Source organism: Neovison vison, chromosome 1 (assembly GCF_020171115.1).
Source record: "Neovison vison isolate M4711 chromosome 1, ASM_NN_V1, whole genome shotgun sequence".
Lineage (NCBI taxonomy): Eukaryota > Metazoa > Chordata > Mammalia > Carnivora > Mustelidae > Neogale > Neogale vison.
Window position 1 is genome coordinate 45,900,526 of NC_058091.1, and position 21,919 is coordinate 45,922,444.

At 35.9% G+C, this 21,919-nt stretch overlaps 1 protein-coding gene across 10 annotated transcripts in view; it reads left to right on the plus strand.

Annotated features, from left to right (window-relative positions):
• SNAP91 (synaptosome associated protein 91) overlaps window positions 1-21,919 on the plus strand; it is a 147,974-nt gene that overhangs the window by 80,877 nt on the left and 45,178 nt on the right. For 9 of the 10 annotated variants that reach the window (XM_044246305.1, XM_044246282.1, XM_044246330.1 and 6 more), the window contains 5 exons: window positions 1,339-1,366; window positions 4,544-4,653; window positions 6,694-6,812; window positions 20,375-20,389; window positions 20,534-20,701. In XM_044246305.1, coding sequence (XP_044102240.1) covers window positions 1,339-1,366; window positions 4,544-4,653; window positions 6,694-6,812; window positions 20,375-20,389; window positions 20,534-20,701 — 440 coding nt within the window. The remainder of the gene's footprint in view (window positions 1-1,338; window positions 1,367-4,543; window positions 4,654-6,693; window positions 6,813-20,374; window positions 20,390-20,533; window positions 20,702-21,919) is intronic. The other variant, XM_044246355.1, reaches the window with a different exon arrangement.

The following is a 21,919-nucleotide window of genomic DNA, read 5'->3' on the forward strand; positions in this document are numbered from 1 at the left end:
ATTCCAGGTACTGTGTAAAGGGCTGGATTCCCTTTCTTCAAAGAATTTACCCTGTAGTGGAAAAGACAGACAACTAAACAGAGAAATAAGATACAATGTGGTAAGTGGGATGGTGATTAGACAGAGACAGATTTTCATTTATTTGCTTAGTCCACGGGGTAACTACAAGTAACATTTAGTAATGGTGCTCATATAGGAGCTTGGCAAATGATTTTGTGTCAGTTATGATATTTGTACTTAGGTTTGAGGATGATAATTTTTAATAGCAGGTATTTGCAAATAAGGTTGAACATAAAAAGTATTAATGTGAAGTATATTATTAAATCTGTTTTGCTACACTCAATAAAACAAAAATTCATGATATTGTACAAAATGTCAGTTACTAAATCTCTGCTAATTTTTTTGGCTAGTGCTTCTTGTGTTGTTTTCTCTGTAGATGAGTAGAAAGCCGTCCCTGCCATGCTCTAAGACTCTGACAGTAGTCTTCCTAAAATAAAGAAAATATTTTTTCTTTATTTTATTTTATCATTAATTTATTTTTCACCAACCTGGGTTGGTAAAATGTAAGCTGTTTAGGTAGTCGTTTCTGAAACCCTTTGCTAGAAATGATGTACAGGTCAATAATCTCCGATGTACAGCAATAATCTCACTTAAAAAAAAAATTTACTCCTTTCCAATTTTTCCTCACTCCCTTAGAAACAAGCATTGAGGCTACTGCTCTTTTTCAAGCTCCCACCAGTCCTAACAGGATAATGGGAATATTTTCCATAATAGCTTTCATTGCAGCCATGAGGAAAACAAGCCAGGAGTATATATGTGGAAGTTGAGACACATTTCAGGCACACGGCTCGTAAGGATTTTTAAAATTCCGGTGTTCTTTTTAATGTATCACAATTATGATTAAATAAATCACAGTGTACCTTAATGACTTTTCTAACTTTTAAAAGTAATGAACCAGAGGGGTTTTTTTGTTGTTTTTTTTTTTTTTTCAATTCTGTAAAGCCTTATTTTCCCCAAATCTGGGCAACATTTTTGAAATTCTAATTTTTGTTGGATGCAGGCAATAATGATCAACTCGAAAAATTGAGTTACTAGAAGTAGAGGAAAAAACCTCTGTTTTAAGAACTTGTAATACCTAGAAATTAAGTGAATGGAAACATTGAAAAAGGATGTCATAATTGAGTGAAGGATAAATTATTTTTTTAAAAAATAGTTTATCCATTGCTAAAACATCTGTGTGTAAACTAGTTAATGCTTGTCTAGGTGATATCAAACTTAAATGCTTCTACAAATGTATCCATGTATATTCGGTTTTAATTTTTTTTGTTTGCCTTTTAGATCTGGTGCTCCCTCTCCGTTAAGTAAGGTAAGTTGGCTGTTTGTTTTATTTTGACCATTTTAGGAATTTTTGAGTGTACAGTTCAGTGGCATTACATACATTACATACATTCATTTTGTTGTACAACCATCACTATTGTCCATTTCCGGAACTTTGTCATCAAAACTGGAACTCTGCACCCTTTCAACACTAATTCCACATGCTTCTCCTCAGCCCCAGGCAACCACCATTGTACTTTATAACTCCATGAATTTGACTACTCTGGTTACCTCAGATTAAGTGGAATCATACAGTGTCTGGCCTTTTTTGACTGGCTTATTTTATTTAACGTAATATCTTGGGGGATTTATTTTTCCTGTAGCATATGTCAGTATTTCCTTCCTTTTTAAGTCTGAATAATGTTCTATTGTATGGGGGTGCGTGGGTGGCTCAGTCAGCTAAGCGTCTGCCTTTGGTGCAAGTCATGATTCCAGGGTCTTGGGATCAAGTCCCACACTGGGCTCCTTGCTCAGCAGGGAGTCTGCTGCTCCCTCTCACTTTGCCCCTCCCCATCTCTCTCTCTCTCTCTCTCAGTCTCAAATAAATAGATAAAATCTTTAAAAGAAAAACATTCCATTATATGTATACATACATTTACTTCTTCCATCCGTCAGTAGGCCACTTGGGTTGTCTTCACTTTTTGGCTGTTGTAAATAATGCTGTTGTGTGAACATTGGTATATAAATATCTGTTTGAGTTCCTGCTTTCAGTTTTTCAGGTATCTACTCAAAAGTGGAATTTCTGGGTCTTTATGGTAATTTTATTTTTAATTATTTGAGGAACAGAAAGGTAAATTTTGTGTATTCTACTTTATATTAGTTTCTCTATCTAGTATAGTATAGCAACGTCTACATAGTCCTCTATTTGGACTAAGTTTTTTTTTTTTAAGTAGGAGAAATTTTCATACATTTATATTACAACTGAAAACAAACTAGTTACAAAGAACCTACATATTCTAAATCCCAGTGAACACATAATTTTATATGTGTTTGAATGATAAAGAAGTCAGTTGTGGTTGAGTGTCTTTCTGCAAGCTTGCCTTTTAGACACTTCACTGTCATAATTTTAATAACTCTTTCTCCTCCCTCTTTTTTTAATCATACTGAGGGACAGGATTGGATTATGGTTATCAGTGACAATAGTACTTATTTCCCTAGGTCTGTAGCTCACATTTGCCATCGTGTTTTTCAGACAAAAATGTAATAAATGAGCTCTTTCTTCTATGATAAATGTCCATTCTGTGTTTGCTGTTATTAAAGACATGAAGGATGTCATTATGATGGCACTGGTGGTTCCCAGATACCCTGTACTGTGTCAGTATCTGGCTGGCTGCCTAAGAGTCCCTCCAGAAGCTCAAGCCAACAAAAAGCTCCCTGATGATTCTAATGTAAAACCGGGTTTAAAGTCATTATGTCTACATGAAAAATTCCAATGTATGACTGCAGAATAGAGTGTGGTAAAAATTAATGGCATCATTGGGGATGGTCTGTTTCTACATTTTGGCCAAATTGAATTTTATTGACATTTTCTTTTTGTAATAACAGGATTCTTCTGGTTCTGTTTCCTAGCTCTCTCATTTCTTCAGGGCTTATTGTTACAGAGCAGTTTTTAGTGAGCCTTTGAAAACCTTCATTTTACATTTATGTTGGTAGCTTCATTGTTGGTTTTAAGTTCTCAGTGGTAACTTCATAAACATTACTTTCTAAGCTTATTTCCGTGTATTGGTCTGAAAAAGCCCACAGATTTCTTTTAGAAGAGTTGTCAGTGTACACAGTGGAGAACATACAAATTAAATTTGTTTGGTCCTTTCTATTCCTTAGATGATCTTTCATATTCCATTCAAAAATTTTGAATTTTTGCTAAAGAGAAAAGCCTGAGTTGACGTTTTCTGAGCAGCAGTATCCATACTGCTCATGAGTTGCTAAATGCTTAACATTTATACATCTATTGAATTTTGACTTCTTGGTTCTCAGACAAGTAGATACTAGACAAATACTACTTAAGTCCAAAAACCCCTCACTATAATCTCCTCAGTCCTTTTTCTTAATCTATACTTTTTTTTTTTAAAGATTTTATTTATTTATTTGACAGAGAGAAATCACAAGTAGATGGAGAGGCAGCAGAGAGAGAGAGAGAGGGAAGCAGGTTCCCTGCTGAGCAGAGAGCCCGATGCGGGACTTGATCCCAGGACCCTGAGATCATGACCTGAGCCGAAGGCAGCGGCTTAACCCACTGAGCCACCCAGGCACCCTTAATCTATACTTTTTGAAGCTTTCTTTAATTTGGTCTCTTTGAAATTAGGTGTCTCTTTATAGCAGTATCTGATAGCCTTTGGTTGGTCTTAGTCTTCATGTTTTACTTGCTGTTTATCACATTTTCATTCATAGTAAGTATCAGTGGACTGGTTTGAGATGACCCTTTAATCTTTCTCTTGTAAATACATGGAGAATTAAATATACCACATAGAGGGAAATGGAATTAGAATAGTTACCTCAACAAAAATCTTAATTTTTAATATATTAACTGACTATTAAGTTCTCTTTTAAAAAATAAACCAGTACAGGACAATAAATGTTAGATTTTATTTCACTTTTTAAATTTTATCTATGTCATATTAGTGATAGAATATAGTCATGTTACCTTTAAATTGTCAGTGAGTCTTACTTATAAATTGTTTGCTGCCATCTGTGAACTATTTCAAAAGTTTGATTTCTAGAACTTAAAGACACTTGAGAAGATGTTATGTGAATTCTGGTTAGGATGCAAAGGAAAAAGAATGGCCTTGGTTTTATAGTGGTTATTCCAATTGATAATTGTCTTCATTTTTAGCAGCTGGTAAGATCTTTCCTGCTAATTTTATGTTTAGGAAATACCAGTTAGCCTTGATGTAAATTACATAAGTGGAAGTCATTGCAATGTTAAGCCAAATATTTTAAACATAATTTTATATAACTTGCATTTAACTTTTAAAATTTGAAAACTGTGTTGTCCAGTGTTGGTTATTTATTATAGTTCTCCATTTCAAATTTTCTTGAGTTTTTTTCCTCCCACAAGGAGTTATCAAAAAATGGCTGCAAATGTCAGAGGTCTGCAAAGTGGCGGTCCTGTTGCTGTGTCCTTTAGATTCACGTTTGACTAGAGTGTGTTGTGCATCTTCACTTTCAGTCTTCTCCAGCCACAACTGTTACGTCTCCTAATTCTACACCAGCTAAAACTATTGATACATCCCCACCGGTTGATTTATTTGCAACTGCGTCTGCAGCTGTCCCTGTCAGGTTAGTTAATGAGTATGCACTGAGCTGTTTATTAGTATTTTGATTAGGCTTTTGTTTTATTTTTTATGTACTGAACCCAGATGTTTTCACAAAATGAAAGCTTGTCCTAATAGCATATGCTAGTTTGGGCCATATCTAAGTTCACATTTTCTATAGTTCCCTAGGCCTGTATTCTCAAAGCATCAGAAAGACCTAAGCTGTAGAAATGATCTTCTTGTTCCCACATTTAGGAAAGGAGGTAGAAGAATGGTACACACACTTCAGAGTCTTCTGAAGTTGTGAAGATGTGGAAAATGATTTCAGAATTTAGCTTCTTGTGTGAAATTCAAAGAGTGTCTTAAGGCACTTTAAAAAAAAAAATACAAAAAAAAACTTTGCAGCTCTAGGCCCTTTAGCTGGTGCCTATGAGGATCTCTTGACACTGGTGATAGGAAGGGAACATGGGGATCTTCCTAATCAGCTTTTATAGCACCTAAAGGCCAGAAGAGTAGTGAGAAAGTGGAGACACTGTGAGTTGGGTAAAATCTGAGGGCTGCCTCAGATGAAACCCCAACTCAAAGTGGTTTCCTCAGATAATAATTTTAGGTCGCCTTTTGTTTGGTTCTTTCGTCTTGAGAGGATGTATCTGTGACTGATTATGAATGCCCTATATTTGGAGACCTGAATTTTGAACTGAGCAATAAATCCATGTTGTGTACCCATATTAACTATGTGTGTTACCCTTACTTGCTTAATTCTGCTTTTTGTAATCACAAATTTGGTAAAATCAAGTCCTTTTTGCCTCTATACTAAGATAAATTGCTTCTTCTAAAAGCTTTGATTCAGGTCTTAATTATATGTTTTCCTATCCTGGCTCTTAGACCGTTGTGTTTATGAAAAGGAAATCAAAACTAAGCTGTTTCAGGTGGTTTGAAATTTTTTAAAAAAATTGATTTTTTTAAGATCTAATTTACCTTTAGAAAGGAAAAGCTGAAATTGCTATTTGTGAAGAAAAGTGGGGAATCTGGCACCCCGGTGGCTTGGTACATGGTCTGGTAACCTGCAGGTCAGTGTTTCAAACCTGAATGAAACACCTGGGGCCATATTAAAATAAAGATTCTTATTTAGAAGATAGGAGTAAACCCAAAATTCTGTACTTCTAACAGTGTCTCAGGATGTTACTAGTTTGAAGACCACACTTTGAATAGCAGAGCTCTAGGCTCCTCCTTGGAACTTCTGTAGATGGAGGAGCTTTGAAAAACACAGCCCTATCTGAATGAGAATAAAAAATACAGAAGTATTTTAGGTGAGTGCTCTTTTAGGCAAACTCGATATGTTATAGTTTAACTTAGAAAAAAAGGTTTATTAGTGATTATTCATTTTAGTATTCTTTGCTTTATAAATCTTAAGGCAAGAATTTTTTTCCACACAAAATTTTTAGAAAATAGAGAAAAGGGAAAGATTACCCCTAAGTCTCTTACTCTAATACCTTTAATATTTGGAATATGCTTCCTTTTATCACAGTCCTCTTAACTAGCACTTCAGCTGCTGCTCAGTGGACATTAACATATTTTTTAAAATAATTAACATATTTTATAAAAAAAAAACCTTAATTTGAGGAATTTTGGTTTTCCCCTTTAATTTCTGGCTTATTTGTTGAGTGGCCCTGTGCTTAAAGAATGGTTTACCTGTGTTATTGTGTAGAGAGCAGAAGTTGGCAAACTATGGTCTATGGGTGAAACTAGCCCACTGTTTTTATAAATAAAGTTTTATTGGAACAAAGGCACATTCATTTGTTCATATTTCATGCTATACTGGCAGAGTCAAATAGTGATAGACGATCTAGCCCACAAACCTAAAATATTTAGCTTCTGGCCCTTTACACAGTAGTTTGCCAACCCTTGGGATAGACGAACATATGCTATACTTTCCAAAATATTATTCTCTTATTGGATTTAAAGTATCCAAAATCTTTAATGCTTCGGCATCAGTCTTCATTTAAAAACACCTCTACATTATAAAATTCTAAAATCTGATTTTGAAATTGTATTGTCCTTTCAGCACTTCTAAACCATCTAGTGATCTCCTGGACCTCCAGCCAGACTTTTCGTCTGGAGGGGCAGCAGCAGCCGCAGCACCAGCGCCCCCACCACCTTCTGGAGGAGCCACCGCATGGGGAGGTGAGTGAAACGAGACAGCCATGCTGTTTTTCTATTCAGTTGTTTTTATTCAGGCTGTTGTTGTTATACTTACCTTCTGGTTGTCCAAAATGTTGCTGGAAACTTGGAGAGAAAATGCTAAAAATGGCACCTATTGGTTTAAGTATATACTGAGAGAGAGACAGACAGTCTCTCTGTAGTAGTCATACAGTTTTTATTTTAAGAGTTGAAATGAGGGCAGTATTTTTCTTTGTTATTCTAAAATTCTGATTATTTTTAACAATTGGTCTCTAGAGAGAGTCAGGCATTAGAGGATTAGAGGATTAGGTGTTCCTGTGAACTTCTGAGATTACTCAAAGGCAGCACCTCTAATTTGATTTGTTCAGGGGTAGCCTCCTTCCTGAATTCCTTTACGCCTAAATTGGTTTTAATTCATATTGTATTTGACTTCAAGCAGTTGAAATCTGGTATACAGTCTTGTTTGTGCTGGAAAAGATCCATACTCATCTAACTGAAAAGAATCACTTTTCTAAGTGCTTGATCCCCATTTTTATTCACGGATCTTGAAAAAATTAAAATTTTATAAGCATTTGATTAAAAAGAAAATTAAATAATAATATAAAAATAAGTTAATTGTTTTCAGTGCTACACTGAGTTGGTTTTAAATACTTTGTCTATTGTATCAAAATAAAATTTTTTTAACTTTAAAAATTACTAATACAGCTATAGAAACAACACAGAGGGAACAACATAAGCAAGGTGGTAGGAGGTACCCCATCATAGCTCCCCATAGCAAAAATAATTTTGGCAGCGATTCATGGAAAAAGTGCCTTTTGGGGAGCTTTGGGAACCAGATAGGAGGTTGTAAAACCCCAATGGAACCTAAGATCAAGGAAGGTTGTTTTGAGAAGGCAGGCCTACATCCAGATGGGAGACTCACCAACCTTGGCCCTAGCTACTGATCTAGAAATACCACCATGCCCCTCTGGATGCATTTATAGTCCTGTTTGGCCTTGGTCCTGCCATCAACAACATTTACCAAGGGACCCAGAAAGAGCCATGTTTGCCCTTGCCTTAGGTAACAGGTCTGCTGACCTTGGTCTTAGCTGTGAATTCTGAAATGGCCTATGACCCAGCTCCAGCCTTTCTCAGTCATGGTCTGGGAACAGTCAGTCCTGCCTGCCTAGGAATCCAACAACAGACACCCCTGTCCCTGCCTCCAGAGGCAATCCCACTGACCTTGGCCCTAACTATGGACTTAAAAGCAGCCCTCTGACTGGTCTCAGCTCCATTCAGCTGTGGTCCAGGACTACACCTGCCTACCCAGGGACCTGGTGAGAGCCACACCTATCCATGCACTTGCTAACCAGCCCACCATCTGTGGCCTCAAAGACAGACCCTGAAATGGACTCTTATCTCAGTTCTAGCCCTACTCACCAAGGTCCTGAAGGTCCACCCAGGAATGAGGCAGACCCAAACCCATCCAAGCTCCTGGCAAGAGGCCCGCCAACTGTGGGCATCACAGCATTTCCAGCCAGTAGCCACATGACGCAGCTACAACCCCACTCAGTTGTGATTCTGTTATAATAACTCTGGGCAGTGTCATTAGTGCAGAGCAGGTGAAGGTCTTTACCTGCCAAAATGAGTCTTTAAAGACTGGAAGAGCTGCTTACTTCTTCAAATGCACAGACACCAACACAAGACTACATGGATTACAAAAAATCATGGAAACAAACATGACACCACCAAAGGAAGCTCATAATACTCTAATAACTGACACCAAAGATATGGAGATCTATAAATTGCCTGACAAAGAATTCAGCATAGTCATCTTAATGAAGCTCAGTGGGATGCAAGAGAACAGATATAGACAACAAAACATAGTCAAGAAAACAGGACATGAACAAAATGAGAAGTTTAATAGAAAGATAGAGGCCATTAGAAAGAACTAAACAGAAAGCTAGAGCTGCAGAATATAATGACTCAACTGAAAAACTCAATAGAGAGCTTCAACAGCAAACTTAATCAGACAGAATAAAGTATCAGCTAACTCAAAGGTAGATCATTAGAAGATACTAATTAGGGGAACAAAACGGGAAAAGAATGAAGAAAGCACATGGGACCTGTGGTTGCTATCAATTGAATGTATATATGCATCAAGGGAATCCCAGAAGGAGAAGACAGAAAAAGAGGAACAGAAAGCTTATTTAAAGTGACTGAACACTTCCCAAATGGATAGACATGGATATGGACATTCATATTTGTGATATTCAAAAGTCCCCAAGCAAGATAATTCAAAGAAGGCACAGTATAACCAAATTGACAAAAGTCAAAGACAAAAAGAAAATCTTGAGGACAGCAAGAGTAAAGCCATTCGTCATATAGAAAAGAACCCTGATAAGGCTATCAGTACATTTCTCAGCAGAAACCTTGCCTGCCATGACTAAGTAGGATGATACACTCAAAGCACGGAAAGGAAAAATACAAACTTCAACCAAGAGTACTGTACCCACCGAAGTTGTCCTTCAGAAATGGAAAGATGAAGACTTTCCTCCACAAATAAAAGCTAAGGAAGTTCATCACCACTAGCCATGCCTCATAAGAAATGTTAAAGGAGTTCTTCAAATTAAAACAAAAGCCTATTAAGTACCAATATGAAAACATATGGAAGAATAAAGCTCACTGGTAAAGGTAAGTATAAGGTCAAATTCAGAATACTCTTACTGTGGTGGTAGTAGGTAAATCACTTTTAACTCTAGTATAAAAGTTAAAAGAATTCAAAATAACTAAAGCTACCATAAATTGTTAATATAAACACAATATGTAAAAGTTGTGATATCAGTACATAAAATGTCAGGGGTGGGTAAGAAGACTAGAAGTGTAGACTTTTGGTATATGGTTGAAGTTCTTAGCTTAAAATGTATGTTAAAACTATAAGCTATTTCATACAAGACTTACGATAAACACACACAAAAAACCCACCTCTACTAGATACTCAAAAGATAAAGAGAAAGGAATCAAAGCATACCACTAAGGAAGATCAACAAGTCACAAAAGAAGACTGAGAGAGAAAGAAAGGAAGAGAGGAAGTACATAATGGTCAGAAAAGAGTAAACAAAATGGCAATAATAAGTCCTTACTCATCAGTATTTACTTTAAATGTAAATGCAATAAGTTCCCCAAATCAAAAGACACAAAGTGGTTCAATGAGTATTTTAAACAGAAACACAAGATCCAATGATATGCTGCCTATGAGACTCATTTTAACTTTCAGGACACACATAGGTAAAGTGAAATAATAGAAAAAAGATATTCCATGCAAATGATAATCAAAAGAGAGCAATATTGGCTATACTTTTATCAGACAAAATAGATTTTTGGTCAAAAAACTATCCAAGACACAGAGAAGATCACTGTATTATATAATGATAAAAAGATCAACCCATCAAGATGATATAACAATTATAAATACGCACACACACACACTCTAAACATTGGAACACCTAAATATATAAAATAAATACTAACAGAACTAAGGGGAGAAATAGCCACACAATAACAGTAGAGGACTTTTTTATGCCACTTTCAACAATGGATAGATAATCCAGGCAGAAAATCAATAAGGAAACAGAGGACTTGATAACTTTATTCCAAAAGGGTTCAACTGACATATACAGAACATTCCACTCAACACAGAAGAGTAAACATTTTTCTCAAGCACATACGGTACACTCTCCAGGATAGATTGTAAGTTAGGGCACTAAACAAATCTTAGAAAGTTAAAGAAGATTGAAGTCCTATGAAGTATTATTTCTAATCTCAGTGGTATGAAACTAGAAATTAGTAACAAAGGGAAAATTGGAACATTCACAAATATGTGGAGATTAAACAACATACTCCTGACCAACTAATGGGTCAAAGAAAAAATTGAAATGAAATCAGAAAGTATCTTGAAACAAATGAAAATGGCATCATCTGAGTGGCTCAGTTCGTTAAGCATCTGCCTTTGGGGTCCTGGACTCGAGCCCTGCATCAGGCTCCCTGTTCTGTGGGGAAATCTGCTTCTCTAGCTCCCTCTGCCTGCCGCTCCCCCTGCTTGTGCTCTCGCTTGCTCTCTCCCCCCCCCCCACAATAAAGAGATAAAATCATTAAAAAAAGAAACAGATGGAAATGAAAAAATAACATATCAAAACCTATAAGATGCTGCAAAGCAGCTCTAAGAGGGAAGTTTATAGTGGTAAATGCCTACATTAAGAAGAAGAAAGATCTCAAATACGCAAGCTAGCTTTGTACCTCAAGGAACTAGAAAAAGAACGAACTAGAGAAAGAACAAACTAATCCCAACATTAACAGAAGGAAAGAAATAATAAAGATTAGACCAGAAATAAATGAAGTAGAAACTAGATAGACAATAGAAAAGATCAGTGAAACTAAGAATTGTTTTTTTAATAAACAAAATGATAAAGCTTTAGCTAGACTAAACAAGAAAAAAGGAGCAAAAACTCAAAATTATAAATGAAAGAGGAAATATTACACCTGATATTATAAAAGTTCAAAAGGCGACTATGAATGATTATATGCCATCATATCAATAATCCAGAAAAATGACTAAATACCTAGATACATAGGACTGACTGAGACAGAACCATGAAGAAATAGAAAATCTGAACAGACCCATATGAGTAAGGAAACTGAAACATGAATCAAAAACTCCCAACAAAGAAAAACACATGACCAGATAGCTTCACAAGTGAATTCTACCCAACATTTAAACAAGAATTAATGCCAGTCCTTCTCTAATTCTTCCAAAACATTGAAAAGGAGGAAACACTTCCAAACTCATTTTTGAGACTGTAATAACCTCAGACCAAAACTAGATAGGGACCCTGCAAGAAAAGGAAATTACAGGCCAATAACCTTGATGAGCAAAAATGCAAAAATGCTTTACAAAATATTAGCAAACCAAATTACATAATATATTATAAGGATCATACACCATAATCAAGTTGGATTTATCCCTGGGATATAAGGATGATTCAATATATACAAAACAGTAAACATGATATATGGTATTACAGAATGAAGGATAAAATTGTATGATCTCAGTGTGCCTAGGTGCCCCTGTTGGTTAAGCCTCCAACTCTTGATCTTAGCTTAGGTCTTGATCTCAGGGTTGTGAGTTCAAGCCCCTTGTTGGGCTCCACACTGGGCATGGAGTCTTCTTTAAAACAAAAAATCATATGATCTCAATAATCATATGATCTCAATAGATGCGGGAAAAGCACCAACAGGTTTTGACATCCCTTTCTGATAAAAATTCTTGACAAATTATAAGTAGAGGGAATGTACCTCAATGTTATAAAGGCCATATATGATCAGCTCACAGCTAACATCAGACTCAATGGTGAAAAGCTGAAACATTTTTCTCTTAAGATTAGGGACAAGGATGCCCTTCTCCATTTCTGTTCAACATAGTACTGGAAGTCTTAGCAAGAGAAATAAGACAAGAAAAAGAAATTAAAGCATCCAAACAGGAAAGGAAGAAGCAAAATTGTCTCTGCAGATAACATACTCTTGTATGTATAAAACCCTGAAGACTCTACCAAAAAGCTGTTAGAATAAATAAATTCAGTAAAGTTGCAGGATACACAATCAACATACAAAAATAAATTGCATTTCTATACACAAGCAACAAATTATCTGAAAAAGTGAAGAAAGAAATTTCATTTACAGTAGCATCAAAAGGATGTAGGAGTTAATTTATCAAGGACATGAAAGATCTGTACACTGAACTATTAAACATTGACGAGAGAAATTGAAAACACAAAAGTGGTGTTTCTGTATTCCTGTATTCATGGATTGGAAAAGTTAATATTGTCAAAATGTCCATATTACTTAAAGTAATCTATACATTCAGTGAAATATCTAGAAAACCTGTAATGACATTTTCCCTTAAATAGAAAAATAAGCCTGTCATTTGTACAAACCACAAAAGACCCCAAGCAGTCAAAGCAATCTTAAGAAGAACAAAACTGAAGACATCAAATTGCTTTATTTCAAAGTATAGTACAAAGCTATAGTAATCATAATAGTATGATACTGAAATGAAAACAGACACCTTGACCAACAGTACAAAACAGAGAGCACAAAAATAAATCCACATATACACAGTCAACTAACTTTCGACAAGAACACCAACAATATACAACAGGGAAAGGATAGTATCTTTAATAAATGGTGTTGGGAAAACTGGATATCCACATGCACAAGAATAATATTGGAAACTTATACCATACACAAAAATGAACTTTAAATGGATTAAAGACTTCAGTATAATACCTGAAGCCATAAGAAAACAGGAAAATCTTTTTAGATGCTGGTCTTAGCAATGAGTTTTTTGCATATGACACCAAAGCATAGGCAACAAAAGTAAAAAGCAGTAGGACTATGTCAAACTAAAAAACTTCTTCACAGCAAAAGAAACAATCAATAAAATGAAAATGTAGCATACAGAGTGGGAGAAAATATTTGCAAACCATGTACCTATTATGGAGTTAATATTAAAATATGTAAGGACTCAATAGCAAACAATTTGATTTAAAAATGGGCAGAGGAGCTGAATAGACATTTTTCTAAAGAAAACATACAGATGGCCAGTAGATACATAGAAAGGTGTTAAGTATCACTAATCAGGGAAATACAAGTCAAAACCATATCATATCACCCCATACCTGCTGGAATGACTAAACCAAAAAGATAAGAGATAACAAGTACTGATGAGGGTATGGAGGAAAGGGAACCCTCTACACTGTTGGTGTAAATTGGTACAGCTATTATGGAAATGTACAGTATAGATAGTCCTCAAAAAATTAAAAATAGGACTACCACATGATTTACTAATTTTACTTCTACATGGATATACACACAGGAACACACATATCAAAGAGATAGGTACCCTCCCATATTTACTGAAGCTTTATATACAATAGCCAAGATATGGAAATAACCTAAATGTCTGTCAGTGGACTAATAGAGAAGGAAAATGTGTTATATATCAATTCAATGAAATATTATTCAGCCCTAAAAATAAGGAAATCTTGGGCGCCTAGGTGACTCAGTGGGTTAAGCCACTGCCTTCGGCTCGGGTCATGATCCTGGGGTCCTGGGATCGAGTTCTGTGTCGGGCTTTCTGCTCGGCGGGGAGTCTGCTTCCCCCTCTCTCTCTCTGCCTGCTTGTGATCTCTCTCTCTGTCAAATAAATAAATTAAATATTGAAAAAAAAATAAGGAAATCTTCCCATTTGCAAAAGCATGGGTGTAAATGTGGAAGACATTACGCTAAGGGAATAAGCCAGACACAGAAAGACAAATATGTCTGATCTCACTTGTATGTGGAATCCAAAAAAGCCAAATTCTCAGAGTAGAGTGGTGGTTGGCAGAGGATGGAGAGTAAGGCACAGGATGGAGAGACATTTATCAAAGGGTAGGAATGGTCAGTTGTGAGATGAGTAAGTTCTGGTGATCAAATGTACAGCTGATGACTATAGTTGGTAATACTATTGTATACTCAAAATTTGCTGAAAGTAAAGTTTAAGTATTCTCACCGCAAAAATAAAGGTAGTAACTAGTAACCGTGCGAGATGATGGATGTGTTAGGTTGATTGTACTAATCATTTCACAGAGTATATGTATGTCAAATCATCACATTGTACACCTTGAATATATACATCAGTAAAACTAAGGTGGGGGGGGTAAGACAGCACAGGTGAAAGCCATTAACTCACTGATGAGGAAATCAGTAAGATGAAAATGATGGTTCAGAGAACATTTTTTTTAACATTTTATTTATTTATTAGAGAGCCAGCAGGCACAAGCAGGGGAGAGTGGTGGAGTGAGAGGGAGAAGCTGACTCCCCACTGAGCAGGGAGCCCGATGCGGGGCTCTATCCCAGGACCCTGGGATCATGACCTGAGCCAAAGGCAGACGCTTAACTGATTGAGCCATCCAGGTGTCCAGTTCAGAGAACATTTTGAGGAACTTGGTATTTACCCATGTTTGAAAAGGAATGTAAGAATAACTTTAAGTACATTAAATACAAAATTAGTTCATGTCCAATAGGGAAAAAAGATGAAATCTTGAAGTTATCTTCTCCCAGACAGAATATTACTTCAATTACTAGTAGACAAGTTCTGTAACTTTTAATATATCATTTTAGAATCAGAATACTTAATTAATGTTTAAATTGCAAAGTCAAATAAAGTTACATTCCCATAGATAATTAAATAATCCTCAGGTGAGCTTGCTAAACAATGTGTCAGGATGACTGACATCAGAATACATGCTACAATCTCTTGATTTTATTTGCAAGTTGTTTTGGCAACAAAATAAATTACAGATAACCAGTCTTATAATATATCTATCTCTAGGATACATACCAGTCCTATAATGCTAATTATAAATATGAGCATTTTAAATATTGGTGTTTTCCACTTTAAATATTTAAACCTCTTATGTTGAAATGTTCAACTCCTAAACTTATAGCTATCAATTTTTTTAAATAAAATTGCCCTTTCAACTTTACTTAACTTTATTAAATTTCAGTTGTTAAAAGGAAAATATTGCTGCTCAGATTTTATAAGTGCAGTCTTCTGGCTCTCACACTTTAATTCTGAGCTTCATCTTTCAGAAATATTTGATTATTTCAGTTTACTAAGAATTTATTTTCATTACCACAGTGTTCTGTAACAACTGTGCTTTCTAGTTCATTTAAAATGCTTCGAATCCATATCTTTAAGCCACACAATTTAAAAAAAATATTTTTATTTATTTATTTGACAGAGAGAGAGATCACAAGAAGGCAGAGAGGCAGGCAGAGAGAGGGGGGGGGAAGCAGGCTCCCTGCTTAGCAGAGAGCCCAATGCGGGACTCGATCCCAGGACCCCGGGATCACGACCCGAGCCGAAGGCAGCGGCCCAACCCACTGAGCCACCCAGGCATCCCAAGCCACACATTTTTGGTCATAAATTCATATAAGTGACTTTCAGAGAACTTTTATAATTTAAAATTTAGTGTCAATTTATAATTTGTGGGATTATACAGTTTTTTCAGTTTTATATAAATGTATGTCTTTAATTCTGTGAACTATTTAAATCAGTATACATACTGTAATTTTTAGAACTTATCAAACATTTAATGGTTTACTTAGAACTTTAATAAACAGTGAAACTGTAAACCGTCTCTTTTCATCTTATCCTCTAGCATGAAATTGAAGAGTAATTATTCTTCTTTTCTTTCTTTCTTTTTTTTTTTTTTTTTAATTTTGCACCAGAAGAATGCCAAGTGAAACAATAAAGCTAGGTGAAATGTTCTAAAATTGCAGGGAAACATTGTTATTCATTTCTATCTTCAGGTGCTTTTTGCTAAGATACTGTACTGTAAGGAATAAGTTCTAATAACCAATTTTATCAGAATATATTTCAGTCTTGTTAGAAATAAGTAACTATTGGGGATTGAAGTATTAAGATAGCAGTGGATATAGACGAAAGCAGAATAGTGTGGTTTTAGTCAGCTCTGTTCAATGGGCACATGCAGTTTATGTCTTGATTAAAAGAAGGATGAGAGGGACTAAAATCCAGCCTGCTTTCTGCAAGTCAAACTGTGAGCCTTTTTCTTCCTTGAGAAAAAGGTGCTTTTCTTTTCCTAATCTGCTGGTGCAGAGAGAACACTTTTTTATACTGTACAAAATACCTGATAGGCTAGCAGAACCTTGGTTTAGGGCCTGAGGGTCACTTTTTGATAATTAGACATCATTAGTCTACTGTCTCAAGAAAATATCTATAACTGCAGTATTTCATAGTAGTAGAAGTTCAGTCAGAGATAAAAACAGTCATGAATTCTCTAATTCCAAGCAGAATAGTAAAAATTATAAGCCTTAAGAAATTGAAGTAAACTTGTATAATATGAAATCAAGAGACATTCGTTACCTTTGGTCTGCATTTTTCCTGTAGATATCCATAAGTGATTTAACATGATGCTAAGTTGTAACAAATATGTTTGGCTTGTTATTTCTAAGCAAAAATAAATAAAATCACTTTCTCAATCTTCTTTGATAAAATCAAATTTCCCTATTACTGAAGTGCATTTTAATTTTGTATAACCAAACAATAAACTATAAACCTTAAGACTGTAGACTTATTTGAATATTCTTATCTGACCATAATGCTAGTAAGAGGATTTGTTTTCCAACCACCAAGGGCATTTCAAGTGTTTATTAATTTGTCTTGGGGGTTATGGGTACTGATAAATATTCCCATTTTCAGGTGCATCTTGTAAATGATAGTATTTTTCCTGTTGGTGTAAAACAACCACACTTTAGCAAATTCGTATTTTAGTAAACCTAAGTTAAGTAATGCATATAAGATTTGCATTCTGTGGGCTGATAATGAACATATTTGACTGAAAGAAGACAGCATTTTTTAAATCCCTGCCTTTGGCCCCATAATGAGAGTGTTTTTCTCTTCATAATAAATTCCTCTTTCAGCACAAACAAGTGAGTATGTGTGTTGTACTTCTGTGTATCTTAGAGTGGGAAACAGATAATTTCTTCTTTAAAATGCTTAAGGTGAAATTTCTCTTTTCTGAGAAATACAGAACTTCTGTTAGGGTCTTTTTATAATTAGTTCACCTAGTTATGGTTTTTATTAGAATTAAGAGACCTAATAGAAAATAATGACCAACATCCATTTGAAGGCTCACCATTATCATGCAGTCATATGACTCTAATAGTTTCCATGGGGAATATTACCCACAGTACAAGCAATTTTAGTGACCTGTATTACCATTTGCTTGTTAATTAAATCTGAGGGCATATCTGCAGGCTGTTTTGGAAACATGCATGTGTACACACACATTCACACAGATTTATAGAAGCTTGAAAGTCAGAGTACTGTAATGAAAATTGTAACGACTTGAATGTTAGCTATTGCTGTTGTTATTAGCAAGCATTTGATATGCTCCAGGTACGGGTGAGCACTTAAATATATTAACACATTCGATCTTTATAATAATCAAGGAAGCTTTGCTTCATATCACTGCAAAATACAGATTTCCTTATTTATCTAGTTCTGGTTTTATTTCCTCAATTACAGCGAATATTTTCAGGTAGTTTCCATAATGCAAAAAAATAACTCTGATTATGTACTACTTGCCAGTGAATTGAACTCTGCTGCTATGGGTTTTGGGGAGGAGTGTTTTGTATAGTTTAATATTTTATTAAAAAGTGGTAGCTTTTGTGAAGTGTGTAAGCCTGACGATTCACAGACCTGAACCCCTGGGGCAAATAATACATTATACGTTAATTTAAAAAAATAAATTTAAAAAAAGTGGTAGCTTTGAGAATAATAACCGTTCTCATCATCCTCATGTACGGCTTTCTTTAATAGCAGGGAAAATTTTGCATAAAGCAAGAAATAACATAAGTTATATTTCTTCCAGAAAATTGGGATTTTTTAGAGACTAACACCTGTAGCAAAAGCTCTCAACATCGGTTATGCACCAGTATTTTTAACTGTCGTGCATTTCCCTGGGAAATTTTCATTTCCATCTTTCATCATATTGCAGCAAGTCTTATAACCCTCCATCTGAATAAAATACTAGTCAAAAACATGGAACAAGTATTTTAATCCTTTATACTTTTTAAAAATATTTCTATTTCTCTCTCCTTCTAATAGTCCTAAATAGTCTTCTCCTTTATCACTTACCAAATATACAAAATAAACTTCCCACTCCCTTTCCTAGACAATAACAAGTCTGGAAACTGTTAAATCACGTGGCTCTTAGGTCTTCTGCTAAGTCACATTGCATCTTGAACTAGCCATTGATAAAACAAGACTAGAGAGAGTCCTACCAATGCCGGGAGAATAGAGAAACCAAGTCTGTCTGGCTTCTGATGACCCATTTTGGTTTCTAATTAATATTTTAGGATGTATGAGTACAGAGTAACAGTTGTATTGGGCCTGATACCGTTGGTTTGAGAAATTATTGGAAGTACCTTCTGTTTCTCGGGATTTGGGACCTGATCAGCTAACAGCCCCAAATCAATATAGTTCCCTTTTGGCTGGTGTTAATTACACATACATTCTAAAATTTAAAAACTGTTTCTAATGTGAAGTACCCTGTGTGCTATAATTTTTTAATGTTGTTATGAAATATATAAGATTTGGTTAGGACGGGCTTTGATTACCTTAATATGCCTGTAGAGTACTTTATCTAATATTTATTGGGTTTGCAAATTGCATGGTTAAAGATATGTGATCATTTTTAGTGTCAAATTTATGTTTCCCAGTTCTTTAAATGTCTTCTAGAACTTTTAATTTACTGATAACTCACATTGTTTTTAAGGCTCTTAAAAAAATAGTTCCCTAATGAGTTCTGATAAAATTTCTTTATCATTAAAATAAATTTCCAATAACATTCATGATTTCAAATATGAGCCCTGGGGTTTATCACATGACTGGGAATACAGGAATGCTATTGGACTCTCTAAATGTTTAGCCTAAAGTCATAGTATAGTTAAGAATTACTTTTCCTCGGCTTTTTATTTAGGATGCGAACTGTAATCCCACTGTTGAGCCCTAAGGAAGTATGCACCTCCGAAAGGAACGCAGACCTCAGATGGCCTGAAAAGTTTTGGTGCTACACAATCTGTCCCATTCATCTTAAAAATTATTCTCATAATGTCACATAATGTTTATAAATGGGGAGATTATATATCACATTGAAAAACATCCAATAGGGCGCCTGGGTGGCTCAGTGGGTTAAGCCGCTGCCTTCGGCTCAGGTCATGATCTCAGGGTCCTGGGATCGAGGCCCGCATCGGGCTCTCTGCTCAGCGGGGAGCCTGCTTCCTCCTCTCTCTCTGCCTGCCTCTCTGCCTGCTTGTGATCTCTCTCTGTCAAATAAATGAAATAAAATCTTAAAAAAAAAAAAAAGAAAAGAAAAACATCCAATAATGTGAAATTCATGAAGACAAAGATCGTGTAGGTGAGGGTTGTTTTTCCCTAGCCCCTAAACTTGGACTCAGTTATTTGACTATGTTTGGTACATTCTACAATTGAACTACAGCTATCATAAAGCCTGTATTTATTCTGTGGTTTTCTGGACTGAAGTGACACATCAAATAGATGATTAATATACTTAATTAACCACAGTTTCTTAAGAATTTATATTTATCGTTTAGTAAAATCCATCAAAGCAGATGAAATGGTAAATCTGGTAAGAAATTGAGTTTGTCAAAGGTGTTTAGAGTAGACTTCAGGTGAGTCTCTTGACCTTGCTTGCTCCCAGTTTTCCCATCTATAAAACTGGAAGCTTGGTCTAGGGGATCCCTAAGGTCCCTTCCCACTCAAACATTCCATGATAATAATAGGTAGTATGCTATTTTAAAATTACAAATGGTCCAGAAAGGTGCATACAACTGAAATGTCTTCAGTTAGTACCTCACCCTGCTTTGGACATTGGTGTGGTTGCATGTTTCAGCTTTCTCTCTCATTTCTTCATATGCTGACACATACTGGACATCGATAGACCTTTTGGGAGAGGGTGAGTAAAGCTTTATTTTAAAGTTCTGTTTTGAGAGACTTCCTTCTCTAAATAACTGCCCTTTTTTGGTCATTTGGAGTCTGGTATATCTTGTGTCTTTTCCTCTTCTTCTCTCCTGTCTTCTCTGTCGGTGGTGCAACAAAGATTCTCTGGCTGCACTTTCCTCTGTTCCCTCTGAAGCACAAATTTCAGATCCGTTTGCACCAGAACCTACCCCTCCTACTACAACTTCTGAAATTGCAACTGCTTCAGCCTCTGCCTCAACTACCACAACTGTCACTGCTGTCACTGCTGACGTCGATCTCTTTGGAGGTTAGTCGGTCACATCACTGGTCCTTTTCCTGCTGGGTTTGCGAAGATTACCTTAGAGTTAAGGGGCTTAAAAGTGTCTACATTATATGATAGCCTGTCAGAATGTTTCACTACTTTTTACCTGTTTATTCATAGATAGTTATCCTTGCTAAATTTATAACTTTATCTTGACTTAATTTTAGTGGTTTTAGAGCAAAGTTTCCAATGGTTTAGGCCCATTTTATTTTTCTGTTTTTTTTAAAGTAAGGATTTAAATTGCTCTTAGAACCCTTGTCCTATACACATTCCTGCCCCGTAGAATCTATGTGAAAGTGGTATCAGACCTCTATATCATACCTAGGTTTGATTTTTTTTTACCAGATTCACACCAGCTGAATGAAAAATATTTGGAGAATATGAAAAGGGAAGTCCTGGCTTAAATAATTTTTTTAAGATGTAAGACAAAAAAATATCCAAGAGAAGTTCAAATTTGGAGGTCTCTGAAGAGAGTTTAGGGTAGGCCCATTTTTGTAACCGTAAGCTTGTTCTGTACGAGCAAAAACTTTGTTCATCTTGGGCTTTGGAACTTTGAGAGATTTTTTGATACAACACTCAGAATGCTGATGGAAAACAGGTTTAGGTCAGGCTTTGAAATGATTGCCTGAAAATGTACTTTACATGCAGATGTAAATTCTGACAGAGTTGATTTATAGTAGTGAGCTCGAATCAGGTACCGTAGACTTTGGCAGTATAATAGGCCTGGACCTGAGGAACCGTCTGAAGCCAGTATATTTACATCTCCCCGTCTGAGTGGTGCTGACGTCTGCACCTGGAGAAGCGCTCATGTCAAATACATACATCAAATGGTATTATAGTCCTCATCGTTTTTGTGTTTCATTACCATATAACATCTTTCCCAGGGCATTTTGAGAACATGGTAAAGAAATTGGAGGAGGCAAGTGATGGGGAGAGCAGGAGAGACTTGGCAGCTCTGGTGAAGCTGTGCATTCCCCTGGGAACGTACACTTACACACTGCCATGTAGCACTGTGCTCCCCGCCACGCCCCAGTCTCGGAGGCTGGCCGACATCATCTGAGACAAGAAGCACCGAACTGGACACAGCATTGTGGCCAGTTCCACACAAGGAAGTTGCTGCTGCCTTGCTATGCTGCCATTCCTACTATAGGAGAAAGCGGGGTTTTTTTGTTTGTTTGTTTGTTTTAAGAAGTAGGGAAAAGC